At 34.8% G+C, this 16,601-nt stretch overlaps 1 protein-coding gene across 2 annotated transcripts in view; it reads right to left on the bottom strand.

Moving 5' to 3' along the window:
* The window catches only part of SCAMP1 (secretory carrier membrane protein 1), a 114,482-nt gene that overhangs the window by 24,576 nt on the left and 73,305 nt on the right, over positions 1–16,601 (bottom strand). For both annotated transcript variants that reach the window (XM_027606066.2, XM_027606067.1), the window contains exon 7: positions 3,411–3,512. In XM_027606066.2, the coding sequence (XP_027461867.1) occupies positions 3,411–3,512 (102 nt within the window). The remainder of the gene's footprint in view (positions 1–3,410; positions 3,513–16,601) is intronic.

Below are 16,601 nucleotides of genomic sequence, written 5' to 3'. Positions count from 1 at the left end.
GCTAGTATCCAAAATCTATAAAGAACTTATCAAACTCAACACCCAAAGAACAAAGAATCCAATCAAGAAATGGGCAGAAGACATGAACAGACATTTTTCCAAAGAAGACATCCAAATGGCCAACAGACACATGAAAAAGTGCTCAACATCGCTCGGCATCAGGGAAATCCAAATCAAAACCTCAATGAGATACCACCTCACACCAGTCAGCTAAAATTAACAAGTCAGGAAACGACAGATGTTGGCGAGGATGCAGAGAAAGGGGGACCCTCCTACACTGTTGGTGGGAATGCAAGCTGGTGCAGCCACTCTGGAAAAGAGTATGGAAGTTCTTCAAAAAGTTGATAATAGAGCTACCATATGACGACCCAGCAACTGCACTACTGGGTATTTACCCCAAAGATACAAATGTAGGGATCTTGAAGGGGTACGTGCACCCCAATGTTTATAGCAGCAATGTCCACAATAGCCAAACTATGGAAAGAGCCAAGATGTCCATCGACAGATGAATGGATGAAGAAGATGTAGTGTATATATACAATGGAACATTATGCAGCCATCCAAAAAAAAAAAAAAACCCACAAAATCTTGCCATTTGCAACAACGTGGATGGAAGTAGAGGGTATTGTGCTGAGCGAAATAAGTCAATCAGAGAAAGACATGTATCATATGATCTCACTGATATGAGGAATTCTTAATCTCAGGAAACAAACTCAGGGTTGCTGGAGTGGTGGGGGGTGGGAGGGATGGGGTGGCTGGGTGACAGACACTGGGGAGGGTATGTGCTATGGTGAGTGTTGTGAATTGTGTAAGACTAATGAATCATGGACCTGTACCTCTGAAACAAATAATACATTATATGTTAAAAAAAAGAGAGAGAGAGAGAGAGAGAGATAGTAGGAAGGGAAAAATGAAGCGGGGGGGGAGTCAGAGGGGGAGACGAACCATGAGAGACTATGGACTCCAAGAAACAAACAGAGTTCTAGAGGGTAGGGGGTGAGGGATGGATTAGCCTGGTGATGGGTATTTTTTTTTTTTTTAACATTTTACTTATTTATTTATTTATTTGACAGAGAGACACACAGCAAGAGAGGGAACACAAGCAGGGGTAGTGAGAGAGGGAGAAGCAGGCTTTCCACTGAGCAGGGAGGCCTATGCGGGGCTTGATCCCAGGATCCTGGGATCATGACCTGAGCTGAAGGCAGACACTTAACGACTGAGCCACCCAGGCACCCCTGGTGATGGGTATTAAAGAGGGTATTGAATGGAGTACTGGGTGTTATACGCAAACAATGAATCATGGAACACTACAGCAACAACTAATGATGTAATGTATGGTGATTAACGTAACAAAATAAAATTTAAAAAAATTTAAAAAAAACAAAATGGGCAAAAGACATGAAAAGATGTTTCAAGAGACTATAAAGAAGCAAATAATCACATGAAAAGATGTTCAACATCTTGAGTCACTGGAGAAATACAACTTAAAACCTCGGTGAGCTATCACTATACATCTATCAGAATAGCTAAAACTTTAAAAAGTGACAACACCAATGCTGGTCAGGACGTGGAGGCTGAGTTACTCATACATTGTTGGTGGAATGCAACCCGGCAGAGCCATTCTGAAAAACAGTCTGTTAGTTTCTTAAAAATGACTAAACATGCAATTTCCATATGAACCAACAATTATACTCTTTGGTATTTATCACAAAGAAGTGAAAATGGATGTTCACGAATGTTTACAGAGGCTAAGCCTAAAACTAGGAACAGTCCAGAGTCCTTCAACTGGTGAATGATTAAACTGTAGTACATCCACGGTTTTACTCAGGAATAAAAACGAACAAACTACTGATACACCCAACGACCTAGAAGAATCTCCGGAGAACTATGCCAAGCACAGAAAGACAAAAGTTACATACCCTATGATACCACATATATAACATTCTTGAAATAACAATATAATAGAAATGATGAACAGATTAGTGACTGCTGGGGTTAAGAAGGAAATGAGGGCAGAAGGGAAGTGAATGTGCTCTAAAAGGGCAACATGGGAGATCCTCTGGTGATGGAAATGTTCTTTATCTTTACTCTATCAATGTCAAAATCTTGGTTTTGACATGACACCATGTTTTTGCAAGATGTTACCAACGGAAAAAACTGGGTAAACAGTATTATTTCTTATAACTATGTGAATCTGCAATTATCTCAAAATAAATAAAAATTTTTAATTTTTTAAAAATCTGCTGAATCACATGAGGTCTAGATATCTTAAAACACATCATCCTATACGCCCCCTCACTAGCAGTCTACTGTCCTATGTGGCCACTACACAATGTTATGCTCAATTTTAACACTTTTTTTCTAAATTTGTGCTAAAAAGCAAAAGAAATTACTTCAATTTCATAAGAATAAAAAAAACTTGTGCTGTTAACATAAGCAGTATATTTTTAAATTAAACATTTAAAACATTTCCTTTCCCTCATATGCCAAAGACTAAATACACTATTTGAAATGATAATGTATGGTTTTTTTAAGAACTGATTTAAAGTATCCATATAAATTCTCTGCATGTATGCATGACCATTAAGGGATCCACAAAGCTACCTATAGTTGTCTGACTGCCAGTCTCCACTCTGATTCAGAATGAGCACACTAAATTTAAGTCCTCAATATACTCTAGTTACAGCCTTAGTTTTTGTAAACACTGCAGCAAAGTTGCCTTGTACATACTTTTGCTTATAAGAATTCAACAGTATGCAACTCAATTATAATAGAAGAGAGGGAGGGATAATTTTAGAGATGTGTACTCTTCCACCCACCATTTCATTCAAGGAATGTTTGCTCCAAAGTGTATGAAGAGCCATACCCATCTGCCATTTTCTCCTAGCCTGAGTCTAAATAATTTAGTTTCAGTTTCTGAGGGTCTCCCACAGAGTGAGCATTGCAGTGATCCCATTTTTCAAAGATAAGTGTCCATGTGCATATGTGTGTATTTGTGTGTGTATGGAAATATATGTCTCTCTACCTAAAATAGTGCTTTACACATAATAGATACCCTTTTCCTTAAAGTCCTAGAAGTTCTTTTCTCTCCCTTCCATAATCTTTGGCCCAGGTATTTGACCCCTCCTCAGTATCCTTTTTACTCTTCCTCTTGGTGCCCGTTATATACACATTTTTAAACTAGATATAATATGCTGTTTTTAAAAAATAGCAAGATAATTTTCAGTAGAATCGTTTGCCCAAAGGTTATATGCCTTTGACATTTTTTAAATTGCATTTTTTACTATTTTTACATTTGTTTACTTTTGCTAATCTGGCTTTTCTATGTTAACTATTTTTAGGAAGCCAAAATTATGTAGAGATACTAGATAAACAGATTAAAACTGGAGTAATTAAAGTAAATGACTTACCAGTTGCCCCAATTATGAAATCCTGCAGCTTGGAGTACATGAACAGCAAACTGACAAATATAGACGAAGAAGAATACAAAGAATCTGAATGAACTGTCACTCCTTTAAAAAAAAGGGGGGGGAGAAAGAAGAGTAAAGTGTCATTTTTCTCAATACCTTTATATTCACAATTCACATGAAGAAAGACATTCAAACACTGAGAAATAAAAATACCACTGGCAACTACTTAAGGCTACCAAGACAATGTATGTGAACCCTTTTTCCAGATACTCAATGACATTTTAACTCATTTTTTGTCCTTTCACTTTTCAACTGTATCACAAACATCTTGGCAAAAAAGTTTTTGTTCCCTTTTAAATTATTAAAGAGTTTCGTGGAATTTAATTAACATACAATAAACTGCAACTATTTTAAATACAAATTTGATAAGGTCTGACATGTATATACCCATGCATCTATTTCAATCAAAATAGTAAGCATTTCCCAAAAGTCTCCTTGTGAACCTTGATAATCCCTCCCTCTTCATCGCACCCACTGCTTTCTGTCACTACAGTTTTCATATTTTAGAATTTTAAATAAATGAGATCATACAACATATACTTTGCTTTCTTTCACTCAGCACAATTATTTTGAGATTCACTCATTTTGTTGCACGTATCAAGAGTTCATTCCTTTTCACTGAGTAGTAGTTCACTGTACAGATATACCACGTTTGTCAACTCACTCATCTACTGATAGACTTTTAGGTAGTTTCTAGTTTTTTACTATTACAAATAAAGGTGCTAATTATTAACATCCATGTATAAGTCTTCACATGAACATAAATTTCCTTTTCTCTTGGGTAACTACCTAAAAGTAGAATGGCTAGATCACATGATAGGTGTATGTTTAACTTTTTAAGAAACTGCCAAACTGTTTTCCAAAGGACTTACTCTGTTTTATGGTCCCAGTGGCACTGTAGGAGTATGCCAGTTCCTCCACATATCACCAACACTTGAGTATGGTCAATCCTTTAAATTTTAGCCATTCTAGTAGGTATATAATAACTATCTCTTTTGGTTTGAATTTGCATTTTCCTAATAGCTAATGTTAAGCACTTTTTCATTGCCTTTTGCCATCCATCTATCTTCTGTGGTGAACTGTTAAAATCTTTCCCCAAGGTTTTAACTGTTTTTTTCCTCTTACTAGTAGGTTTTGTGCATTTGCATGTACTAGTCCTTTATCAGATACATGTTTGGCAGGATTGTTCTCTCAGTCTCTGGTTTATCTTTTCATTCTTTGCAGAGTGTCCTTCAAGGTTTTCTATTAAGTCTTCAAATTAAGTAATGTTAGCTCTCCAAATTTCTTGTCCTTTTTCAAAGTTGTTTTGGTTATTCTAGGCTTTTATATTTCTATATGCCTTTTAGAATCACCTTGTTTAATTCTATAAAACATCACGCTGGGATTTTTATTGAAATTGCATTGGATTTACAGATCCATTTTGAGAGAATTCACACCACAGTAACATCAAGTCTTCCCAACTATTAACAAAGTATATGTCTCCATTTATATTTTCTACACAAATGACCAAATGATCTGCAAATAAAGACAGTTTTACTTCTTTTTCTAATCTGGATGCTTTTCTTTCTTTTTCTTGCCTGTTTATATTGGACAGAAGTTCCATTACAGTGTTTTATGGAAGTGTTGAGAACGAACATCTTTATCTTGGTTCCTGATCTTGGTAGAAAGATTTAGTCTTTCACCATTAAGTATGGTGTTAGTTGTTACAGTTTTTTATAGATGCTCTTGACTAAGTGGAGAAAGTTCTTTTTTTTTTTTTTTTAAGATTTATTTATTTATTTTAGAGAAAGGGAGAGAGAGCAGACATGGCGCGGGGGGGGAGCAGAAGGAGAGGGAGAGATTCTCAAGCAGACTCTACCCTGAGTGCAGAGTCCGATACGGAGCTCAATCCCACAACCCTGAGATCACAACCTCAGCCAAAAACAAGAGTCAGACACTTAACCAACTGCGCCACCCAGGTGCCCTGCTAAAGTTCTTTTTCTAAGTTACTGAGGATTTTCATCATGAGTGATTGAGTATTGTACTTTGTCAAATGCTTCTACATCAAGATACTCATATGGGTTTTCTATTTTAATTTATAATATGGTTAATTATGCTAGTTAATTTTAAATGTTAAACCAGCCTTGAATTCCTGAAAAAGTTCTACCCACTTGATTATGACATGGTATCCTTTTAACATATTATTGGATTTGATTTGTTTGGCAAGATTTTCAACCATCCCAAATTTACTCCATTTTCTTTTCATCACAGTGACCATTCCAACCCCAACACACATTTTTCAAGGCCCTTAACATTTCAACTTCCTCAGTCTCCGCATAAAACTGTTTTCTTCACCAGAGACGAAAACAGAAGGCATAGAAATAAACCTCAACTTTCTTCTCCATATAATGATTTCCAAGTTTATATATACCACCAACCCTCCTTATTGCTTATGTGTGAGGAGGAAGTATCACTCATTTCAAAATTAACACCTGCATAAAAATCTTTAGTCCATCATTCTAGTTCCTCTGGAGCACTCTACTTCAGTAGTCATTTATCTTCTCTCCTAGCTTGTGTCTTCAGCTCTTCGACGAGAATCTTTCCCAGTGTATAAACACATAGTTCTCATCTTCAACTAACCCTCTTTTAACCCTATCTCCCCTGCTAAACTTCCACCTACTTGATCTCCCGCTTTCCCTTCAGTAAGTCTTGATTTCCTCTACTTCCCTCTTCTTATTCACTTCTCAACCCCCTGTAACTTGGCCTTTCCTCACCTATTCCTCCAGAGGTACTTCAAAATCACGGGCAATCTATGAATTTCCAAACCAAATTCCTCAAGTCTCTTTATTTTTTTTAATGGAACTTGACACTAAAGATCCTCTTAAACACTCTTTGACCTTGGCTTCTATAATATTACTCACTTCTATTTCTGTTTCTTCTCAAATCTAGACTGCCTCTCAGTCTCTTATTTCAAGATCCACCTCCATGTCATATTGTAAAACTGTCTTTACAGGAAGGTTCCTTAGTTGATGCTTGTATCTTCTAATGTATGACCCACCAAGAACAGGATGAAGTTCAAATAATATAACCCAGTGTGTGTGTGTGTGTGTGTGTGTGTGTGTGTGTGTGTGTCTTCATAATAGAAACTGAAGAACATGTCTTGCTATTTCAATGCTTTTATTTACACTGTGTCTAAAATGCCCAATACAGTCCTCTTTCCTGCCTGGCAAACATGCACTCAGCTTTTAAGATGAATCACTAAGTCTACTCCACACTAAAATAGAGGACAGTTAAGCTCTACCCCTTAGAAAGAGTAGAATTCACAATTATTATTTGGAATTCTGTATGTAAGATTTGTTCTTTCAGCTCCACCTGTTTATATTCATCATTTTTTCCTATCAGTATGGACTCATGGATATTTACTTTATTTTTTAGGTTAAAATTAAACACTATCATTATTTTGTGCTAAAACTATTCTAGCTTTAGCCTTTTAGATTCTATTTGCTTAAGTACTTGATCTCTGCTTATTTTGTATTTTCCTTGCTTTAGAATCAGCCATTTCTCCAAAGTGCAAAAAAGCAGATTTTAATAGTTCACGAATAATGTTTTTTGTTATTAGATTTAAATCAAATGGTTCCACCTTTCACAGTAATTTATTAGTAATATATTACACCAAAGTTGGTATTACTTACTGACCATAAAACTTAGAAAACTTAACCAACAAAAAACAAACAAGCAACAAAAAGTTCACAATATAAAATGCTATTTTTATTAATAACAAATAGAAATCCCATGTACGCTTCATTTCTCCAGGCTAATACTTGGTAAACAAATACCACATTTAATAAATCAATTTTTTTACTCTTTTCAAATAGGTACTGCTAAAATATACTTCTATTTCCCTATCCCTTTAGTAGAAAAAGATCCTAACTTATAATTCTCTTTTTCTTGTTTGAGTTTTTACTTCATTACCTGTTTACCAAGAAACCACATTATCAAAATGGTTAAAATTATAAAGGGAATATATACTCTGAATAAGAGCTTCCTACATAATGTCTAAAGGCTTCACAAAAGCTATTTTAGTTCCCGAAGAAGGATCTTTCTTTGTTCCAAACTCACAGATAATATTGTAGAAGCGGCAACTGCCTAATAACAGCCTCTAGTTAAGAAATCTATTAGAAAATACAGAATATGTTTTCAAGTCCTGCTAAGGAAGTCCTACTAAAAAGCAAATATTTCTAAAATATTGCTTTCAGATACAAATTGAAGAATGTTAAAACTGGTTCACCTTCCTCTTTTATACATACAGTTAGCACATATAAATGTAAAGCTAGTTTACTAAACTGATCAAATAGAAACCCCAAAGTCTTTGAAACCCGTTTGGTCTACTTTTATTTTTTTGAACAGGCTAGAAACCTTTCTCAGTATATCTTGTTTGCTTTATGTGATTAACCAATTTTTCTGTTTGTGGACAAGGAGACAGTAAAATTCATTTCACTGTACACCTACCATGTAAATATAAATGATAATTTTAAAACACTTCAAATTTCTCTGAGATGTAAACTCCATATAATTAGTCAACTACCTGAACTCTTACCTCCAAGAGTATACAAATCTTCTTCTATATAATCTATTCAAATTATTAAAAATGCAAAATTAGTCAAATTCAAATTTTAAAAAGGTTGCCTCATTTTTAAAAAAGATTTATTTATTTAAGAGAGAGAGAGAGGTAAAGCAAGTGAAAGTGAGAGTAGGGGAAGGGGCAGAGGGAGAGGGAGAGAGAGAGAATCCCAAGCAGACTCGCCACTGAGCACAGAGCCCGATGTAATGTGAGGCTCGATCCCACAACCCTGAGATCACAACCTGAGCCGAAATCAAGAGGCAGATACTCAACCCACTGAGCCACCCAGGTACCCCAGGTTGCCTCATTTTTAACTAAACAAGCAGTCACTGAAAATATAGCTCTTTATATCAAAGTGACATAAAAATATGGATCTATCGTGTGGAAACAATTTTACAATATGGGGTTACATTCCCTGCCAAAAGCCTAAAAATTATTAAAAATTTATATGCAAAAACTGAGCTAATCACAGTATTAAGAAGTGTATTAAGTATAAATAACTTCCCATATACTGAAGAGAGGAAAACTCTGTAAAGTGTAAATTAACAAATTTGACCAATACAACATCACATGAATATCAAGTTCATTTGAGATGTTTGACGGAAAAGCCAGGTAAGGCTGCCAGAAAACTGGTGGAGGGCTGTAAAGGGATAGAGCCAAAATGAGGAGTCCAGGAGAAAAACCATCATCAGGAGTGTAGAAGGACTTCTGTTGGCATCCAGAACCAAAAGGGGTAAGTCTTGTATATAGGAAAAGATTAGGAAAAAAACTTTAAAATAATCCAGCTTGTATATAGCTATTTTAAGCCAAAGAAGAAAAAGTACAAATATACTTGAAAAAACTGCTATCAACTGATTTAAGCTAAGCAGTTTTAAATTGTAATCTGCCTCAGTTTACAATCAAGTATTTATGGTATTGTGAATATATTTTCATAATAAACCCACCTATGTAATCTATTTTGTCAGAATCAATCAATAAGTAATAAAAGCTTTCTACTACTTGTCATCCTAGCTCTTCCAGATCAAAGTCTACTAGAAAACTGCATCTCAAATAAGCCAGTTGGATTTGGCTTAATGTCTTCAAATAATATACTGCCAAGTTACAACCTACCTTTTTTTTTTTAAGATTTATTTATTTCAGAGAGAGAGAGCACGCGAGCAGGGGATGGGCAGAGGGAGAGAAGAGAATCCCAAGCAGACTCCCCAATGAAGGTAGAGCCCAACCACCAGGCTCAATCCCACAGCCCAGATCACAACCTGAGCCAAAATCAAGAGCCAGACACTCAACCAACTGAGCCACCCAGGGGCCCCAGAAAAAGAGAATCTTAAGCAGGCTCCACACCCAGTGCAGAGCCCCACATAGGGCTCAATTTCACAACCCTGAGATCATGACCTGAGCCAAAATCAGAAGTCAGATGCTTAACCAACTGGGCCACCCAGGTGCCCTGTTACAACACCTTAAAATAAAAAAATTCTCCCCTAAATTTTCAAAAGTTCTCAGAAAATAGATTTATATGATCTTAAAAGTATATTTCACATTACCTATCAGGATCAGAGATATTAATTACAACTACAGTTTGGGGAAGCAGAGAAGAAAAGGTATCTCATCATTTCAAAAGAGTTAACAAAAATTTTACATTTGTAAAATGTATAAGGGAGCTCCCATGATACGGGAGCGCAGCACAACTTAACTAAAATACTAAACATTTTACGTTCAGTAACTTGGCATAGTAGTTAAGAGCATGTACCTTTATAGACAGACTTGGGTTTGAATCCAGAAGTCTCCCATTAAAAGTTGTGTAACTTCAAGCAAAATCTAAGCCTAAATCTGAGATTTTCTATTTACAAAATGGGAATAACAGTGGAATCTACTTTTATATGAATGAAACAGATATAAAGGGCTTAGCAGGGAATGTATAGGCCCATAGTAATCAATAAATGTTACTTGTTGGTACCTCTACTGCACTAGTACAATACTACACTAAAACGGTTTTGTTCAGACTACTCTGCTTACACAAGTGATATTTGGCCTCTGACAAGATCCTGAGCATTTCTGGGACATGGCTGGTAACTTCACTACTACTAAGAGAAGAAAGTAATACATAAAATTATTACTGATGTAAAGACATTACAATAAAAAGGAACCTACAAAGTACAGCTACTTTCCTTGTCTTAGTTACTTTGGGATGCAACCCCATCTTCCTTCTAATAATTTTGTGCTGAAATCAATTCTTTCTCCAAGATCAGGTGTTCCACAGATAGCTTTAAAAAGAAACAGCACAAACCCACCCAGATTGTGCATAAAATTTTGCATGTGTGTATTTTTCTTAAAAAGAGGACTCAAAAATTTTAGATTCGTAATGGAGTCTGTGACATAAAAACCATTAAAAAACCACTCACTAGATTAGTCTAAATGAAAAAGCATAGGCCTTTAGACTTTGTCTTCCTCCCGTCCATGCTATGCTTAAAGCAGACATGCATAATAAAAGGTTCACATGTAATGAAATTTTAAACCTAGACCTGGGTTCAACGTCTATATCCTCTACACCTAACACTCTATCCTCTACACCTGACTCTGTATTTTGTAATAATAGCTAACATTTATTGAACATTATGTGTCAGTGACCAAGGCAAACACATGCATTATCCATTTAATGTTTAAAATCCCACTGTGAGGTAGGCAATAATACTGACTCCATTTTACTGATGAATAAACAGATTTAGAGAAGTTAAGTGATCCAAATGCAGAGCTGGTAAGAGAAATGCTGAGACTCGTCTGTGTATCTGTGAAGCTAATGTTTTTAACCATGGGATAAATCTATCCCTAGGCTATTATTTCAATTCCATTTTGCCCAAGAAAGCCAATTATCTATCAATAGGATACCACTCTCTAAATTAACTTCAAATGCTCAATGTAGTGTTTTCTATATACGGGGAGATTATAAATTTTCTTTCTATTCGTAATAATTTAGTTCTTTAAAAATACTCCCTTTTAAGAAGAGTTGAGGAGGTTACGACTGAAAAAATACTATTTTGTAGCTTATCAGAAAATAAGGATTGAAATTTACTAAAACTTTTACTTGATTAAGCAAAAATTTACCTAACAACTAAAATCTCACCACTGAATTGCCTTCAATTTAGAAAGCATAAACAGCTAAAATCAGCCAGGAGTCAACCATTTAAACAACTTAATATCTACAGTCCTATTATTTCCACACAAGTTTCCTAATTACTTAATCTACTTTGAAATATCCTTTTATCTCCTCAACTATTGCCTTAAATGTTCACATATACTTAAATTCTAAATCAACTATCTTAATTTTATATTGCAAGCTAGTAAGTATGTACTTCTTCCATATAGTAAAATGCCATAGAGAAAAATAATGTTATCTCATGGACTATTACTGAAAACAAATAACTCTTATTGAGTAAACTAAAAACTTTATCACCAATATCAATTCACCTTGAATTCCTTATTAAAGGGGTTTTACTTATTTTAATATAAATTATGTATGTTACAGATACATTACATATATTTACTTATATATACATAAGTAAATATATGCACATGTATCATTCTGCTCTGTTCTGTATCTAAGCTACTCTTAACTGTACCATATATAAATGTTTCTTACCTACCTGTTTTTGCCATTTAAGGAACAATGCTACTCACCTTATTTGTGTTTTCTTTTATTATCAGGTGTGTGCAAAATAACCAGCTAAGAGAACAAAGAATCTAGAACTAACTGATCAAAAGATATTTTAAAAACATTTGTCTCATCAACCTTAAATGATTTCATATTTACTGCAAATCTCTATTACTGTAAACTGCTAGGGATTTTAAAACTCTACAGCTAACACCACCTTCCTCATTTCAGCTGGAATATAAAAGTCATACTTAAAAGTCACTTGACCCTTGAACAACACAGGTTTGAACTGCGTAGGCCCACTTATGCATGGATTTTTTTCAATAAATGTGCTGGTAATTTTTTTTGGAGATTTGCAACAATTTGAAAACACAGACAAACCACATAGCCTAGAAATATCAAAAAAAAGAGAAAGTTATGTCATGAACAAAACTATATGTAGATACTAAACAATTTTGCATATTTTATGGTAGTAAATTTATTATAAAAAGTTATCACATACTTTGCATACAACACCTAGACTGTACATGACACCATTTATAGTCGAGACACATAAGCAAATGTAAAGATGTGGTATCAAATGATAAATTAATGGTAGTACATACTGTTTCATAATAGTTTTGTAATAGTTTCATACCCACCTCCTGTTGCTATTGTGGTGAGCTCAAGTATTGCCAGTACCCGCTTAAAATACCATGTCACATTAGTATCTCTGGGTAAGCAGATCATCTCTCTAGTAAGTTGCATACTGCAGTAAAAAGTGAACTCTCACAACTCTTGCATATTTTTCATTGTATTTCGTACAATATAGCAAACCTTGAATAACACCATGAGACCCATACAAACTAGTGATGCTGGAAGTGCTTCCAAGAACAAAGAAAAGTCATGACATTACAAGAAAAAGTTGAATTACTTAATACATACCATAGGTTCAGAGGTCAGATAAATGAATCCAGTGTAAGGAAATTCATGAAGCCATCACTGTATCTACACTAGCTGGTGCAAAGACCTTACATTTTTTGCTAATTGCCTTTTTATCTCATACTGAAAATGCAGCTTTTATGTGGGTGCAAGAATGCTGTAATAAAGGCATATCTATCTAATATAATCAAGAAGAAGTGAGGTCATTACATGACAACTTAAAACAAAAGGAAGGTGAAGGATTTAAAGCTGGAGAATTTAATGCTAGCAAAAGGATGGTTTCGTAATTTTAGAAAAAGGTTTGGCTTAAAAAATATCAAGATAACAGGAGAAGCAGCTTCTGCCAACCAAGAGACAGCAGACGAGCTCCAAGATGCCATTAAGAAAATCATTGAGAAGAAAAGATATTTGCCAGAACAGGTGTTTAAGGCAGATGAAAGTGCCCTATTCAAGAAAAAAAGAATGCCACAAAGGACATTTATTAGTAAGGAAGAGAAGAGTGCACCAGGATTTAAGGGAGGAAGGGACAGGCTAACTCTACTGTTTTGTGCAAATGCAGTCAGCTTTATAATCAAGACTGCCCTTATCTATAAAGCTTTTAACCTCCAAGCCTTCAAGGGAAAAGATAAACACCAGTCGCCAATCCTATGGCTGTACAAGAAGGCCTGACAAGAGACAAGACAATCAAAAGAAACAAACTCAGATATAGCTTAGATGTCAGCACTATAAAGAATTTAAAATAACTATGATTAATATGTTCAAGACTGAAGTCATAAAGGTGGACAACATGAATGAACAAAAGAAGAATCTCAGCATATATGTAAGCTATAAGAAATAACCGAACAGACATGGCAGAAAGAAAACATGAAAGCAGAGAGAAGAATACCTTTGACAAGCTCATCAACACACTCAAAACAGCCGAGGGTGAACTTGTAGAAATTACACAAAATGAAATGCAGAGATAAAAAAAGAGTGAAGAAAAAAATAACAGAGCACCCAAAAGATGTAGGGCAGTATCAAACAGTCCAAATTATGTGTAGTAAGAATTCTGGAAAGAGAAGAAAAAAAAAATTATCTGAAAAATGACAACTGAGAATTTTCCAAAGTTAACAAGAGACTCCAAACCACAGATCGAAGAATATGACGGAACAGTTAAGGATACAAACCAAAACACATACCACCACATACACATGTGTACACCACACATAATCACATTCAAAATGCCCAGAGCACACTGGGCATAAGACACATTCAAAAAAAAAAAAAAAAAAAAAAAGAAGAAGAAGAAGAAGAAGAATTACAGAAGACTTAGAATGTTTACAAGCCAGAACACAAAATGATGTGTTTCAAGTACTGAATAAACAAAACCGTGAAGCAAGAATTCTATACCCAGTGAAGGTATCTTTAATAAAATGAATGGTAAATAAAGATTTTTTTCAGACAAAAACTAGAGAACTGGTTACCAGTAGACCTGTACTAAAAGAAATATTAAAGGGAATTCTTCTGGCAAAATAATTATGATGGGAAAAATGAAGGGGGGGGGAACTCAGAGGGAGAGATGAACCATGAGAGACTATGGACTCTGAGAAACAAACAGGGTTTTAGAGGGGAGAGGGGAGGGGGCATTGGTTAGCCCCACAGTGATGGGTATTAAGGAAGGCACGTACTGCATGGAGCACTGGGTGTTATATGAAAACAATGGATCGTGGATCACCACATCAAAAACTAATGATGTACTGTATGGTGACTAACATAACATAATAAAAAAACAAAAAAAGCTAAAAAAAAAAAAAAAGAAATAGGGATGGAAATTTTTTTAAAAATGAAGAGCAAAAAAAATGGCATTAATAAAGGCAAATATAAAATTTATTTTTCCTCATTTTTAATTCTTCTAACAGAGAAAAGACTGCCTACAGCAAAAACTATAGCAAGGTACTATGTGTCCCCAGTGTATGTAAAAATAAACTATATAACAAAAATAGCACCAAGGATGGAGTAAGAAAATGAGACTATCCTGTTGGAAGGTCCTTACAGTACACATAAATAAGAATATTATTATTTTAACACAGATTCAGATTTATTAAAGATGTATATTATAAAAACTCAGTCATCACTCAAAAAAGATGTTGGTAAGAGGTAGAAACAATGAAAAAACATGAAAACATAAAATGTTTTAAAAATAATCCCGAAGAAGGCAAAAATGAAAAAGAAACAAAGAACAGTTGGAATAGAAAACAGCTCATAAAAAGAGAGATTTTAATCCAACCAGATCAAGTAATGCAAAGGACATAAGGACACTAACTAAGAGAGAGACTTGGGGCACCTGGGTGGCTCAGTTGATTTGCACGTCTGCCTTCGGCTCAGGTCATGATCCCGGGGTCCTGGGATCAAGCCCCGCATCAGGCTCCCTGCTCAGCGGGAAGCCTGTTTCTCCCGCTCCCACTCCCCTTGCTTGTGTTCCCTCTCTCGCTGTGTCTCTGTGTCAAATAAATAAATAAAATTAAAAAAAAAAAAAAAGAGAGACAGACCATCAACTTGGTTGCAAAACGAAAGCCAACTATATGTTATCTACCAAAAAGAGCTACTTTAAATGTAAACACATTGAAAGGTTAAAAATAAAATAACAAAAATATATAACATGCAAACACGAATCAAAAGAAAGCTGGGGTGGTTTTAATAATATCAGATAAAATCGATTACAGAGAAAACATTATTACCAGGGATAAAGCAGTACATTACATAATGATAAAGAAGTCAAAGCACAAAGAAAACATATCATAAATATCTATCTACCTAATAAGATAGTATCAAACTACGTGAAACAAAAAACAATAGAACTAAAAGAAGAAACAGAAAAAGTCCACAAATAAATTGGAAATTTCAACCTATCACTCTCAGGAATTAACAAAACAAACAGACAAAAAATTAGTATGATTACAGAAGACCGGAACAACACTATCAACCAAATATACCAACTTCTGTTTACACAACATTCTTCCCTTCTATAGCAGAATATACATTCTTTCAAGTGCACACAAAAAGAGGTGTTTATTTCAGAGTTTTAAAATCCTTTAGCACTGTATGTGGCACATACATTCTATATGAGTTTTCAAAATAACTTCTGCACTCAATCTGTTAAATGATATGTTATTTTGGTTGAAAATTAAGAAAATTAACTCCACACATATAGTTTGAAAGGGATAACCTGAAGCTCCCTGAAAGAGACCCAAGTATCTTAATATCACACTTAGAAAAACTATTATGAAATAAGCTGCATAAAAAGGAACAGGTCATTTTTCTTCTCCACACTCTCAACACTTAGCTGGCATAGACCTTTATAATGAATAGTAAGGTCTTAAGTAGCTTGGATAAAAAACTATTCAAGAAATAAGCATTGCTAGTTACTATTCCAAAATAAATTAACCCACTGAGAGGAGATCACTGAAATACCTGGATTCACCACAAACTAAATGATAAAGTAAATGTAACAAATTAGGAAGGAACACATGAGCCCTATTTAGTCTGAAGACCTAGGTGGAAAATTTCAGCAACTAACAACCCATTCAAAAGTGTGTAAATATTAAACATGACTTGTAGACTCTAAAGTACCATGTATTCATATACACATGTGAGAAAATATGATAAACAGTAGGTTCTCCTTGCAGGTACAGAAAGAATATTATCTTTCCATCAGGTAAGTTTAAAGTCATACTTCACTCTGGTGTCAAAAAAGAAAAATTCTCAAATAAGACCTAGAATAGCCAAAGCAACCTTTAAAAAGAAAAGCAAAACTGAAAGACTTTAAACAGTATATAAACTGAAAAACTAACTTAAACAGCATACAAATTATATCAATTCCTTATCTTTGAATATGTTTTTATGCTTAAAATCAACGATAGGGGCACCTGGGTGGCTCAGTCGTTAAGTGTCTGCCTTCGGCTCAGGTCATGATCCCAGGGTCCTG

Source organism: Zalophus californianus, chromosome 5 (assembly GCF_009762305.2).
Source record: "Zalophus californianus isolate mZalCal1 chromosome 5, mZalCal1.pri.v2, whole genome shotgun sequence".
Lineage (NCBI taxonomy): Eukaryota > Metazoa > Chordata > Mammalia > Carnivora > Otariidae > Zalophus > Zalophus californianus.
Note: the sequence above shows the minus strand (reverse complement) of the source record. Positions and strands in the feature narration are given on the sequence as shown.